Genomic DNA, 14,707 nt, shown 5'->3' on the forward strand with positions numbered 1-14,707 from the left:
TAGCTGCAGTGCAACCTACATCATTATGCTGTCAGCAGAGTAGCTGCAGTGCAACCTACAGCATTATGCTGGCAGCAGAGTAGCTGCAGTGCAACCTACAGCATTATGCTGGCAGCAGAGTAGCTGCAGTGCAACCTACAGCATTATGCTGGCAGCAGAGTAGCTGCAGTGCAACCTACAGCATAATGCTGGGAGCAGAGTAGCTGCAGTGCAACCTACAGCATTATGCTGGCAGCAGAGTAGCTGCAGTGCAACCTACATCATTATGCTGGCAGCAGAGTAGCTGCAGTGCAACCTACAGCATTATGCTGGCAGCAGAGTAGCTGCAGTGCAACCTACAGCATTATGCTGGGAGCAGAGTAGCTGCAGTGCAACCTACAGCATTATGCTGGGAGCAGAGTAGCTGCAGTGCAACCTACAGCATTATGCTGGCAGCAGAGTAGCTGCAGTGCAACCTACAGCATTAATGTTAAATATATATTTTTTGATATTTGACCGTGCATTCTAGTGTTTTACTGTTGAAATTGCAGAAAAGTCTTACAGTGTGACAGCCCTCCCCCTCCTTTTTACACGTGAACTCTACTTCTTGTGAGAAATTGATACAAGCAGAGCACACCTGTGGGAAGCAAGCCACAATAAGGAATAGTCACAATGGTGGAATTTACAGTTTGCCTTCAGAATAAAAGTCCCCAATTAAAACTGATAGCAATGGATACAAATAGTGGAATAATGCCATGTTTGGATGAGACAATGTTAAAAAAAAAGTTGGAATGTTGTTTATATAACTTAAGTTTTTTAAATATACATTTTTACAAACATTTACAAACATTTTTACAAACAGCAACAAAAAATCTTTCAAATCACACTGTGTATTTATTAGACTTCACAAATGCATTGGGGGCATTCATACAGTACATATATACACTGTGTATGCACTGTTCAGCCTTACCTATGGAGGGTGCACCAATGATATGGGGTATCAGTTTACTCAGTGACACCTACAGAACACAACTTTGCAGAGTTTACACAAATATTGGTGTCATTGGGTCGATATTGCAGGACTCTGAAACCACTGTGAAATGATCCACATTAAGCTCACCATTCAACCTATTGTGCATTTGACATACACTCTGAATTACCCAAAATGATAAATCCCATATTGGTGTTTCACAGTCAGGCCAACCCAAGCTGTTCTGTTCATTAGGCTAATAGTAGGACTACTATTGAAACAGATCAACTGAGTCAGAAATTCACCAGTTTCAGATGTTCCACATTTTTTTTCTGTTTTTTCATTCTCAAAGTCACACTTTTTTTTAAACAGCAAAACAAAACAATTATATGGTCTAAGTCCATAACAATGCTTAAACCACACCAGGAGACCACTTTTGATGTCTGGGGAAAAAATCTAATAAATGTTGATTTTTGAGAATGGTTACCCTTTAGTTGACGTGTGCAGGCACGTGGCGCTACTGTTTGATTATCCGTGGTTCTGCAGCACATGAGATGGAGTTTGCAAAATAACTGGCTACTGGATTGATACAAATAATCGTAATATCATTTTGACAGGTAGGCATAGGCTACTTTGTAGCTAGTTAACGTTTAATAGAGAAGGTTTTTGGGAAAGCCTTTCCATCTACCAGAAGACTGTTAGTGGTATCATTAGCATCACTATAGTTGCCCTGTTTCTTAATAGTTTGAAACCTGGACGTTTTATTTTATATTATCAGGCATGTTTTTACCTTGCTTCAAAGTAGCCTATAGTCAAAACTCCCACCATAGAAACGTGAAGGAAATTCTTTTTTATACGTGTCGGTGGGGATTAAGAAGTGAGTATAAGCAATGCCCACTGAAAAATAAGAGGTATAGGGCAGGGCGTATACCCTCCACTACCCCACTGGGCTGCCTACTGGGTGTGAGCAAGGTTCCTTGTTCAAGACACATGTAACGTCATTAGCACGGAGTAATGAGTTGGATTCTGTTGCCACATGCAAAAGTGATTGCTTTTGACGAACACTCTTTATCTGCCTTCCCAATGAAAAGTAGTTCGAAAATTCAAACATATATATTTTAAGGAAAATAGATGTGTTTCTGGACGATGCACAATGCTGCCTTGTTGACAGCATGACCGAGCGACGAAGATTACTGTTGGATTTGTGACGGTGCTCCTCCCTCTGTGGTTTAGCCAGTTCAAGTCCCGGGCCTAATAGACCGGTGCCGCGCGGCTCATCATACTCGAATCCGCCAAATGCCATTAATATCATGCTCTTTTGTGCTGCGGAAAACATGAAAATCAGTTGGACTTTATGAAGGATCTCTATTGATTGGCTTACTACTTTTTTTCATGAAAGTACTTTGTTTGGGCTACTAGGCGACTGCCTGGTCAAACACGAGGTAGATTGAGGCACCTCCGCAGGGTTGTATCTCCCACTTGTTGACAGCTACAGAGAAAGTCGATATTTTGTCGCAGCTGCAGAGGTAAGAGTTACAATTTCAAATGCAGACTTTAAATAACCTCATTGGCACATTGTATAGTCATTATACCATAGTAGTTTGAAACATGTTTCCATATAATGTAAATCATTTTGGCAATGGCTCTCCGAATTAAATATGATCAAATCTTCGAGACAATGTTTTTTAGGCATGAGTTAATTATCTTAAAGGGGGGAATTTTGAGATCGAATTTAAAAAATGATCATGAAATATACCCATGAATTCTTGAAGAATATAATTGATAAATGCCTAGTGAGCTTATACACTTATTTTACTCCATTGTTTGTACATAAAGTCATGTAAACCAATACTGTATAGCCTCAAAACACAATTTAAAACTAGAATATTGTTTCATGGTTGGTCAGTCCTTTCATCCATAACTGTGTCTGTGAATTTGAGAGTGGAAACATTTCTCCAGTCCTATCCCTCAGTTGTTTACCCAAACAGTGGCGGGGTAACTTCTATGTTATTGTTTGATCTGCAGATTCCCCCTTTAAAACACATAGCTATTTTAACCTGTCTTCACGTGTCAACAACACCAGTTGTCCTAATATTGCTATTCAATAACCTTCACCGTGTCATGATGAATGGTTGGGAATTTGTAGTCCTGTTGCTGTAATTTTGAAAAACAGGAAGTCCTCTTTTTGGTGGTGCACTTTAGAGCAGCGCGTTGATAAAGCCAACCCTTGAGTTACTCTTTCCTCAAGTACACACACACGTTGTTTGAGATTCAATAATATTTTTATTAGAAACAGCAAGGACTATGTTGTGCATATGGAGTACAGTACCCACTCAGTTTTACAGCTTTCCATAGCTCTAGCTCTACCTTCCTTCCCAGACATGTTTAGGCTACTCATTGTTTCCCATTTCCCCTATATGCATTTAGCAGTGACATTTATCATGGACTCCTGCTAACTCTTCCTCCGCTGCTGAATAAATTCCTAGGGGAAACACTGCTAATTATTTATAAAAACACATGGCCGATGAATGATATACAGCTGGTGCTATGACAGTGTTCTCTTTAACACCTAGTGTGTGTCTGTCTGTGTTGTCTGTGTCTGTGTTGTCTGTGTCTGTCTGTGTTGTGTGTGTCTGTCTGTGTTGTGTGTGTCTGTCTGTGTTGTGTGTGTCTGTCTGTGTGTGTCTGTCTGTCTGTCTGTCTGTGTTGTGTGTGTGTTGTGTGTGTGTGTCTGTCTGTGTTGTGTGTCTGTTGTGTGTGTGTCTGTCTGTGTTGTGTGTCTGTCTGTGTTGTGTGTGTGTGTGTCTGTCTGTGTTGTGTCTGTCTGTCTGTGTTGTGTGTGTCTGTCTGTCTGTGTTGTGTGTGTGTGTCTGTCTGTGTTGTGTGTGTGTGTGTGTGTCTGTCTGTGTTGTGTGTGTCTGTCTGTGTTGTGTGTGTCTGTCTGTGTACACCTGTGTGTGTGTGTCTGTCTGTGTTGTGTGTGTCTGTCTGTGTACACCTGTGTGTGTCTGTCTGTGTACACCTGTGTGTGTGTGTGTGTCTGTCTGTGTTGTGTGTCTGTCTGTGTACACCTGTGTGTGCATCTTTTGTGATGGAAAACATATGTGTATAGTGACCACAGCTGTGTTCCCAGTAAAAGTCCTGTTGGGTCAGACCACACCGGACATTAGTCAGGGTCCTGTGGGTGCTTTCTCTGTCTTCACTGGCACAGACATAGTTGACATAGAGGATGGAGGGAGATTGAGAAGCAGTGTGTATTCTATGTTAACTGCTTCTCTCCTGGTCTGATGGGGGGGGGGGGGGGGGTGTTCATTCAGGGATAGTGGACTATACAGGTTGGTTCCATTGCTACAGATGGTGGATTTGAGGAGTTCCTCCCTGACATATTAAAGTGCTTTGAGACCTGGTGAGGAATAACAATACCATCCATTAACATGGTTTCCTGAGCAAGGCAGTTAACCCACTGTCCCCCGGGCAGTTAACCCACTGTCCCCCGGGCAGTTAACCCACTGTCCCCCGGGCAGTTAACCCACTGTCCCCCGGGCAGTTAACCCGCTGTCCCCCGAGGCAGTTAACCCACTGTCCCCCGAGGCAGTTAACCCGCTGTCCCCCGGGCAGTTAACCCGCTGTCCCCCGAGGCAGTTAACCCGCTGTCCCCCGAGGCAGTTAACCCGCTGTCCCCCGAGGCAGTTAACCCGCTGTCCCCCGAGGCAGTTAACCCGCTGTCCCCCGGGCAGTTAACCCGCTGTCCCCCGAGGCAGTTAACCCACTGTCCCCCGGGCAGTTAACCCACTGTCCCCCGGGCAGTTAACCCACTGTCCCCCGAGGCAGTTAACCCACTGTCCCCAGGGCAGTTAACCCACTGTCCCCCGAGGCAGTTAACCCACTGTCCCCCGGGCGCCAAAGACGTGGATGTTGATTAAGGCAGCCCCCCCCCCCTCACCTCTCTGATTGAGGGGTTGGGTTAAATGCAGAAGACACATTTCAGTTGAAGGCATTCTGCTGGACAACTGACAAGGTATCCCCCTTTCACTTTCCTTTATTGGTCAGAGTTAACTGTCCTGCATGTCTCTGTAGTTTTAATAACGGTCCTTTCACCAGCTGCACATTCACTTCCTCCTCGCCTTGCGAAACCATGACAACTTCTGCCTCGGTGACAGAGGTGTCTGTACAAACCCCTTGACGATGCACTAGAGAGGCTCTTCAGAGCAGAAGTGCCGAAACGCCCCTGTAGGATCTCCTTTTGGGTGTAACTGAAAGTCAGGAGCTGTAAGACTGTAGGGATTTGGAGACTAAAAATAAGTAGTTTGTAGAATTGATATTGAGCTACAGTACTTAACGAATAAGTAGTTTGAAGAATTGGTATTGAGCTACATGCTGAATAAGCTGGACCGGTGTCAGGACGCTTAGCAGCGCAGACCGGTGTCAGGACGCTTAGCAGCGCAGACCGGTGTCAGGACGCTTAGCAGCGCAGACCGGTGTCAGGACGCTTAGCAGCGCAGACCGGTGTCAGGGCGCTTAGCAGAGCAGACCGGTGTCAGGGCGCTTAGCAGAGCAGACCGGTGTCAGGGCGCTTAGCAGAGCAGACCGGTGTCAGGGCGCTTAGCAGAGCAGACCGGTGTCAGGGCGCTTAGCAGAGCAGACCGGTGTCAGGGCGCTTAGCAGAGCAGACCGGTGTCAGGGCGCTTAGCAGCGCAGACCGGTGTCAGGACGCTTAGCCTCTTTCCAGTCACTCCATGTTCCCCCCCTAGCTGTCCCCCCCCCCCCCCCCTAGCTCTGATGGCTGTAATCTGTAATGGTAGGTATTGTTTGTTGTAATATTGACCCACAGTAGCACACAAAAATCTGGACACAACTTGTTATCTTGAAGTGTTGGTGTCCCCGCTGGGTTAGGTGAGGGTCCGATTTGGGTTAGAAATAAACCCTGGTAACTTCCACTTTTTCCTGTATGTCTATTTTAGAGTTATACCTCGTCTGTCCTGAGATTGATTGATGAGGTTTGTTTCTAAGGTTACGACGTCTGTCCAGATTGATTGATGATGTAAATTGATTTAACCAGATATGGCCTTGGCATTAGTGTGTGTGTGTGTGTGTGTGTGTGTGTGTGTGTCAGAGCTGTAGACAGGGCGACCGCCCCCTCATCCATCCAGTAAAATCACAGACTGAAGAGGAGACAGCAGCATTAGTCATTGATTAGGCTGAGGAAAAGATGCCTTCCTCGCATGGTCAGGGATTTAATCAGAGAATTTCATTTTGTGTGTGTGTGTGTGTGTGTGTGTGTGTGTGTGTGTGTGTGTGTGTGTGTGTGTGTAATCACTGTGCACGAGAAAGAGCAAATGGAAGATGAGGCTTAATGTTATCTTGTTGATATCTGATGTGTCTGGTTTTGGTCACCTGCTCATGCAGTTCATAAATAAGTGTGTGTGGCACTGCGTGTGCCTGGGTGTGTGATCTCCACACGTGAAGTGTGTCTGACAGCTTCGGCAGTGTGTGAGTTTGCACCTGTCTATGCTTCCTGAGTATTCTCTGGATTAGACACACCACCACACTAGGTGGGCAATCTGGAGCTTTTTATTGGAAATGCACACACTCCTCAGAGATGTTTTCCAATGAAATGAGAGGCGCTGGGCAAACACTTTGCCCACAGGGCCATGGCAGCACTTCAGGGGGGCTGGTGAGGACACACACATTCACAGAGAGGGAGTACTTCAGCCATCATACACATTCACAGAGAGGGAGTATTTCAGCCATCACACACATTCACAGAGAGGGAGTACTTCAGCCATCACACACATTCACAGAGAGGGAGTACTTCAGCCATCACACACATTCACAGAGAGGGAGTACTTCAGCCATCACACACATTCACAGAGAGGGAGTACTTCAGCCATCACACACATTCACAGAGAGGGAGTACTTCAGCCATCACACACATTCACAGAGAGGGAGTACTTCAGCCATCACACACATTCACAGAGAGGGAGTACTTCAGCCATCACACACATTCACAGCGTACTAGAGAAAGTGAGAGATGGGGGGGGGGGGGTTAAATCAGCTGCCAGGAAACTGGTACTTCACACACACACACTGTGATGTGGAATATTGGCACTCCCTTTCATCCCCCTCACTTGTCATTCCTGGTATGAAATGTTGTGAAACCATGCGTCACTGTTCAGACAATAGAAGCCTAGTATGTTTGTCTGAGATTGGCTTTGGAAGTCAGCTCTAGCAATCTAACACTTGCCCACTTGTGGTTTGGACTGAGAGAGATGTGGGTGATAATAATGACGTTGATGGTGAAGAGGTTAAGAGATTGACGGGAAGGGGCTAGGATAAGATGTTGATGTTGATGGTGAAGGGGCTAGGATAAGATGTTGATGTTGATGGTGAAGGGGCTAGGATAAGATGTTGATGGTGAAGGGGCTAGGATAAGATGTTGATGGTGAAGGGGCCAGGATAAGATGTTGATGGTGAAGGGGCCAGGATAAGATGTTGATGGTGAAGGGGCCAGGATAAGATGTTGATGGTGAAGGGGCCAGGATAAGATGTTGATGGTGAAGGGGCCAGGATAAGATGTTGATGGTGAAGGGGCCAGGATAAGATGTTGATGGTGAAGGGGCCAGGATAAGATGTTGGTGGTGAAGGGGCCAGGATAAGATGTTGGTGGTGAAGGGGCTAGGATAAGATGTTGATGGTGAAGGGGCTAGGATAAGACGTTGATGGTGAAGGGGCTAGGATAAGACGTTGATGGTGAAGGGGCTAGGATAAGATATTGATGGTGAAGGGGCTAGGATAAGATATTGATGGTGAAGGGGCTAGGATAAGAGAGAGATGTTGATGGTGAAGGGGATAGGTTAAGAGATGTTGATGGTGAAGGGGATAGGTTAAGAGATGTTGATGGTGAAGGGGATAGGTTAAGAGATGTTGATGGTGAAGGGGATAGGTTAAGAGATGTTGATGGTGAAGGGGATAGGTTAAGAGATGTTGATGGTGAAGGGGATAGGTTAAGAGATGTTGATGGTGAAGGGGATAGGTTAAGAGATGTTGATGGGGAAGGGGATAGGTGAAGAGAGATGGTGAAGGGTAGAGGTCGACCGATTAATCGGAATGGCTGATTAATTAGGGCCGATTTCAAGTTTTCATAACAATGGGAAATCTGTATTTTTGGACACCGATTAAAAAAATAAATAATAATAATAATATATTTTTTTACACATTTTATTTAACTAGGCAAGTCAGTTAAGAACACATTCTTATTTTCAATGACGGCCTAGGAACAGTGTGTAACTGCCTTGTTCTGGGGCAGAACGACAGATTTTTACCTTGTCAGCTCCGGGATTCAATCTTGCAACCTTACAGTTAACTAACGTTAGTCCAACGCTCTAACCACCTGCCTCTCATTGCACTCCACGAGGAGCCTGCCTGTCACGCAAATGCAGTAAGAAGCCAAGGTAAGTTGCTAGCTAGCATTAAACTTCTCTTATAAAAAACAATCAATCAATCATAATCACTATTCGACCATATTAATGACCAAAGGCTTGTATTTCTGTGTGTTATTATAATTAAGTCTATGATTTGATAGAGCAGTCTGACTGAGCGGTGGTAGGCAGCAGCAGGCTCGTAAGCATTCATTCAAACAGCACTTTCGTGCGTTTTGCCAGCAGCTCTTCGCTCTGCTTCAAGCATTGCGCTGTTTATGTCTTCAAGCCTATCAACTCCCGAGATTAGGCTGGTGTAACTGATGTGAAATGGCTAGTTAGTTAGCGGGGTGCGCGCTAATAATGTTTCAAACGTCACTCGCTCTGAGACTTGGAGTAGTTGGTCCCCTTGCTCTGCAAGGGTAACGCTGCTTCGAGGGTGGCTGTTGTCGATGTGTTCCTGGTTCGAGCCCAGGTAGTGGCGAGGAGAGGGACGGAAGCTATACTGTTACACTGGCAATACTAAAGTGCCTATAAGAACATCCAATAGTCAAAGGTATATGAAATACAAATGGTATAGAGAGAAATAGTCCTATAAATACTATATTAACTACAACCTAAAACCTCTTACCTTAGAATATTGAAGTCTCATGTTAAAAGGAACCACCAACTTTCATATGTTCTCATGTTCTGAGCAGGGAACTTAAACGTTAGCTTTTTTACATGGCACATATTGCACTTTTACTTCTTCAACACTTTGTTTTTGCGTTATTTAAACCAAATTGAACATGTTTCATTATTTATTTGAGGCTAAATTGATTTTTATTGATGTATTATATTAAGTTAAAGTAAAAGTGTTCATTCAGTATTGTTGTAATTGTCCTTCTTACAAATAAATGGGCAAAAAAAATCGGCCGATTTAATCGGTATCGGCTTTTTTTGGTCCTCCAATAATTGGTATCGGCGTTGAAAAATCATAATCGGTCGACCTCTAGTGAAGGGGCTAGGATAAGAGAGATCTTGAAACCACAGACATAAAGTCGTGGACATAGTTAATATTTGTGTCATTCTCAAAAGTTTTCACAAAGTTTGCTGCTTCAGTGTCTTTTGATATTTTTGTCAGATGTTACTATGGAATACTGAAGTATAATTACAAGCATTTCACAAGTGTCAAAGGCTTTTATTGACAATTACATGAAGTGTATGCAAAGAGTCAATATTTGCATTGTTGACCCTTCTTTTTCAAGACCTCTGCAAAACGCCCTGGCATGCTGTCAATTAACTTCTGGGCCACATCCTGACTGATGGCAGCCCATTCTTGCATAATCAATGCTTGGAGTTTGTCAGAATTTGTGGGGTTTTGTTTGTCCACCTGCCTCTTGAGGATTGACCACAACTTATCAATGGGATTAAGGTCTGGGGAGGTTCCTGGCCATGGACCCAACATATAGATGTTTTGTTCCAGAGCCACTTAGTTATCACTTTTGCCTTATGGCAAGGTACTCCACCATGCTGAAAAAGGCATTGTTCGTCACCAAACTGTTCCTGGATGGCTGGGAGAAGTTGCTCTCGGAGGATGTGTTGGTACCATTCTTTATTCATGGCTGTGTTCTTAGGAAAAATTGTGAGTGGGCCCACTCCCTTGGCTGAGAAGCAACCCCACACATGAATGGTCTCAGGATGCTTTACTGTTGGCATAACACAGGACTGATGGTAGCGCTCACCTTGTCTTCTCCGGGACAAGCTTTTTTCCGGAAGCCCCAAACAATCGGGAAGGGGATTCATCAGAGAAAATGACTTTACCCCAGTCCTCAGCAGTCCAATCCCTGTACCTTTTGCAGAATATCAGTCTGTCCCTGATGTTTTTCCTGGAGAGAAGTTGCTTCTTTGCTGCCCTTCTTGATACCAGGCCATCCTCCAAAAGTCTTTGCCTCACTGTGTTTGCAGATGCACTCACATCTGCCTGCTTCCATTCCTGAGCAGGCTCTGTACTGGTGGTGCCCCGATCCCGCAGCTGAATCAACTTTAGGAGACGGTCCTGGCGCTTGCTGGACGTTCTTGGGCTCCCTGAAGCCTTCTTCACAGCAATTGAACCGCTCTCCTTGAAGTTCTTGATGATCTGATAAATGGTTGATTTAGGTGCAATATTACTGGCAGCAATATCCTTGCCTGTGAAGCCCTTTTTGTGCAAAGCAATGATGACTGCACGTGTTTCCTTGCAGGTAACCATGTTTGACAGAGGAAGAACAATGATTCCAAGCACCACCCTCCTTTTGAAGCTTCCAGTCTGTTATTCGAACTCAGTCAGCATGACAGAGTGATCTCCAACCTTGTCCTCGTCAACACTCGAGAGAATCACTGACATGATGTCAGCTGGTCCTTTTGTGGCAGGGTTGAAATGCAACGTTTGGCCACGACTGTACAATCCAAGAGTGGGTAGTGGGGGGCTGACAGACAGGCATTCCCACTGCTAAACACTGTACTGGATTTTCCAGTACATTAATATTTCTTATAAAAACAAGAAGTGATGCAGTCAGTCTTTCCTTAGTTAACTCTTAGCCAAGAGAGACTGGCATGCATAGTATTAATATCAGTCCTCTGATTTCAATGAAGAGCAAGACGTGCCGCTCTGTTCTGGGCCAGCTGCAGCTTAACTAGGTCTTTCCTTGCAGCATTTGACCACATCACTGGACAATAATCCAGATAAGATAAAACTAGAGCCTGCAGGACTTGCTTTGTGGAGTGTGGTGTCAAAAATGCAGAGCATCTCTTTATTACAGACAGACCTCTCTCTCCCCATCTTCACAGCCATTGAATCTATATGTTTCGACCATGACAGTTTACAATCTAAATTAACACTAACTAATTTAGTCTCTTCAATTTGTTCAACTGCCACACCATTCATTATAAGATTCAGCTGAGGTCTACAATTTAGGGAATGATTTGTACCAAAAGCCATAACACAAGTTTTCTCAACAACAGGTTATGGTCGATAATATCAAAGGCTGCACTGAAATGTAACAGTACAGCTCCCACAATCCTCTTATTATCAATATCTTTCAACCAATCACCAGTCATTTGTGTCAGTGCAGTACATGTTGAGTGCCCTTCTCTATAAGCATGCTGAAAGTCTGTTGTTCATTTGTTTACAGAGAAGTAGCATTGTATTTGGTCAAACACCATTTTTTCCCAACGGTTTGCTAAGAGCTGGCAGCAAGCTGATTGGTCTGCTGTTAGAACCAGTAAAGGCTGCTTATAGGTCTGCTGTTAGAACAGGTAAAGGCTACTTTACCACGCTTTGGTAGTGGAATGACTTTGGCTTCCCTCCAGGCCTGAGGACAAAGACTTTCCTCTAGGCTAAGATTAAAGATATGACAGATAGGAGTGGCTATAGTGTCAGCTAGCATCCTCAGTAGGAGTGGCTATATAGTCAGCTACCATCCTCAGTAGGAGTGGCTATAGAGTCAGCTACCATCCTCAGTAGGAGTGGCTATAGAGTCAGCTAGCATCCTCTGTATCTTTCCATCTAACTTGTCAATGCCAGGAGCTTTGTCATTACTGATGATAAATACTTTCCCCACCTCTCCCACACTAACTTCACAAAATTCAAACTTGCAATGCTTTTCTTTCATCATATGTTATTTTGTATACCTTAATGCCATGGCTTACTGTTCGTTGTTGGCATTTCCCGCCTAAGTTTGCCCACTTTTCCAATGAAGTAATCATTAAAGTAATTGGCAACATCAAATGGTTTTGTGATGAATAAAAGCCATCTGATTTCATTTTTTCTTTCTTTGAATCATTGATCTTGGCTTCATAATAATACAGTTTCTTCCTCTTTTTGTTGAGTTTAGTCAGATTATTCCTCAACTTGCAGCCATTCAGCTGTGCAGTCAGATTTATTAGCCACTCCTTTTTCCCCATCAGAGATGCAGAGAAGCATGTTTAGTTTCTTTTAAAAAGAAAGAAAAATAAGTATATTTTTGACATAGAATTAAGCATAATGCTTATGGCTCTAGATTGCAGGAAAAAGGTGTTTCAGGTGTTTGGAAAAATCCTAAATGGTCCAATTTGCGGACGGAGCACCTCCCCTAGCCATCCTCATGTACTTTGTGCCCCTCAGATTTCTGGGGTTCATGACGCCAGTGCTAAGAGCTGGCAGCAAGCTGTGTATCTAACCTAACATAGGGTAAAAGTGTATGCATCTCTGTCTGAGCCTAAAAGAACGGGCACAATGGATTATGGTCATTGTAGTTAATTATCATGTTTGTGCACCGAACTAGGTTGAAAACTACAACTCCCTTCCAGCCCTGCATTCCACATAGTTCTTGACTTGATTTCTATCGTGAATTAGTTGTTGGGCAAAACACAAAAACAACTAAAAGGAATTCAAGTAATTGTACTGATGTCAGTCAATTAGTTATTTAACAACCACAAAATAAATCATTGGTTAAATGCACAGCACTGCAGGGTTGTCAACTTTGATGCAATTAACCCACTCCTCTCTTCCCTGTTTCAGAATGTGAAGCTGTTGCCATGTCAATATCCTCTCTAGAAGTGTTCTCTACGGAACCGTTCCTAAATGGAACATTCACAGCAGAAGGTTCCTCCTCTGGACCATACACAGAACCCCACTCGGAGGATAACCTCATCGCCTTGGGCGACAACAATGTCACAGGGTCAGACTGCACCTATAAGGAGGATTTTAAGCGCTTCCTACTTCCTGCCATCTACAGTGTGGTCTTCCTGATTGGTCTGCCTCTGAATGGAGTGGTCATCCTGAAGATCTGGAGGTCACGACCCAACCTGACCCGGAGCAACGTCTACATGCTCAACCTGGCCACGGCTGACTTCCTGTATGTGATGTCACTACCTCTGCTCATCTACAACTACGCCAGTCATGACTACTGGCCCTTTGGAGAGCTGGCCTGCAAACTGGTCCGCTTTCAGTTCTACAGGTAGTAGAGCTACTCATTAACTGACCTATTCATATCATAGTTCTATAGATTACTTGAAAAACTCATACTTACAGTTCTACAAGTAATAACGAGTCATACACTGCATGTTACCTTTCTGCGGAGGGAGCTTTGAGTGTATTGTAGAGAGAGAACCCTGTCATTATAACATCAGAGATATTATTTGTTGTTCCCACAGTAACCTGCATGGCAGTATCCTATTCCTGACCTGTATCAGCTTCCAGCGCTACGTGGGCATCTGCCACCCTATGGCCGGCTGGCACAAGCAGGGGGGTCGCAGGCTGGCATGGGTGGTCTGTGGGGGAGTGTGGCTGGTGGTCGCCGCCCTCTGTGCCCCCACGTTCCACTACGCCTCCACAGGAACACAACGCAACCGCACCGTCTGTTACGACCTGAGTCCACCGGAGCACTCGGCTGACTACTACCCCTATGGGATGACTCTGACCTGCCTGGGCTTCCTGTTGCCTTTTATGGGCATCGTGGCGTGCTACTGTCGCATGGGTCACCTCCTCTGCCGCCCACCGTCCTATCAGGGTGTTAACATGGCCGCCTCAAGGGAGAAACGGGACAAGGCGGTGAAGATGATAATCATTGTGGTGACGGTGTTCGCTGTGAGCTTCCTGCCGTTCCACCTTACTAAAACCATGTACCTGTTGGTACGAACCTTATCAGATGCTCCGTGTGCGACACGGAACCTGTTCTCAGTGATCTACAAGTGCACCAGGCCGTTCGCCAGCATGAACAGCGTTCTAGATCCTATACTGTTCTATTTCACACAGCCGCGGTTCCGTAGGAGCACCAGAATACTGGTCACCAAGATCACCACTCTCAGAGACAGGGAACCAAGATGTGAGAAAGTGAAAAACCAAGAACCCTTGATTATTTAGAACCAATGTTTAACTCGAAGCTCATTCAATGGCAGACTCACTTTGAAACAAAAATAACTAAGGTGGGTGAGAAACATCCATAGTCCACAGTTGTATTACACCTAGATACATGGGTTTTGGGTACTTAGAACCCATCCAGAACCCTCATTGACTTCTGCTCTGCCAGCATGGGAACAAGCCAGTGTGTTTGCTAAAATGCATGAAGTAGTCAGTCATAACACTGCGTTTGGTTGCCATAGTATTATGTAATGCATCCTGTATGTCTGTTTACTATATGAGCCACTAGGTGGCGTGTGTTACCTACATGTCCCATGGCCTTATAGGAATAATCCACCCCAAACCACAAATTCCTATGATTTAACAGTGTATGACACTCATATAAGAAAACAATATACACTGCTCAAAAAATAAATAAATAAATAAAGGGAACACTAAAATAACACATCCTAGATCTGAATGAATGAAATATTATTTTTT

General features: G+C 44.5%; 1 protein-coding gene across 2 annotated transcripts; it reads left to right on the forward strand.

The window, feature by feature from the left end:
- The first annotated feature begins 1,452 nt into the window (after positions 1-1,452).
- LOC109909553 (P2Y purinoceptor 3) lies at positions 1,453-14,707 on the forward strand. Of its 2 annotated transcripts, none has more exons than XM_020508570.2 (3): positions 1,453-1,566; positions 12,887-13,325; positions 13,522-14,707. In XM_020508570.2, exons 2-3 carry the CDS (start codon positions 12,904-12,906, stop codon positions 14,228-14,230), a joined length of 1,131 nt encoding a protein of 376 aa, XP_020364159.1. In that variant the 5' UTR covers positions 1,453-1,566; positions 12,887-12,903; the 3' UTR covers positions 14,231-14,707. The 2 variants fall into 2 exon arrangements, with proteins under 2 accessions (XP_020364159.1, XP_020364158.1); XM_020508569.2 differs by lacking the exon at positions 1,453-1,566 and adding an exon at positions 1,610-2,475.

The sequence above is a fragment of the Oncorhynchus kisutch genome, linkage group LG18 (genome assembly GCF_002021735.2).
Source record: "Oncorhynchus kisutch isolate 150728-3 linkage group LG18, Okis_V2, whole genome shotgun sequence".
Lineage (NCBI taxonomy): Eukaryota > Metazoa > Chordata > Actinopteri > Salmoniformes > Salmonidae > Oncorhynchus > Oncorhynchus kisutch.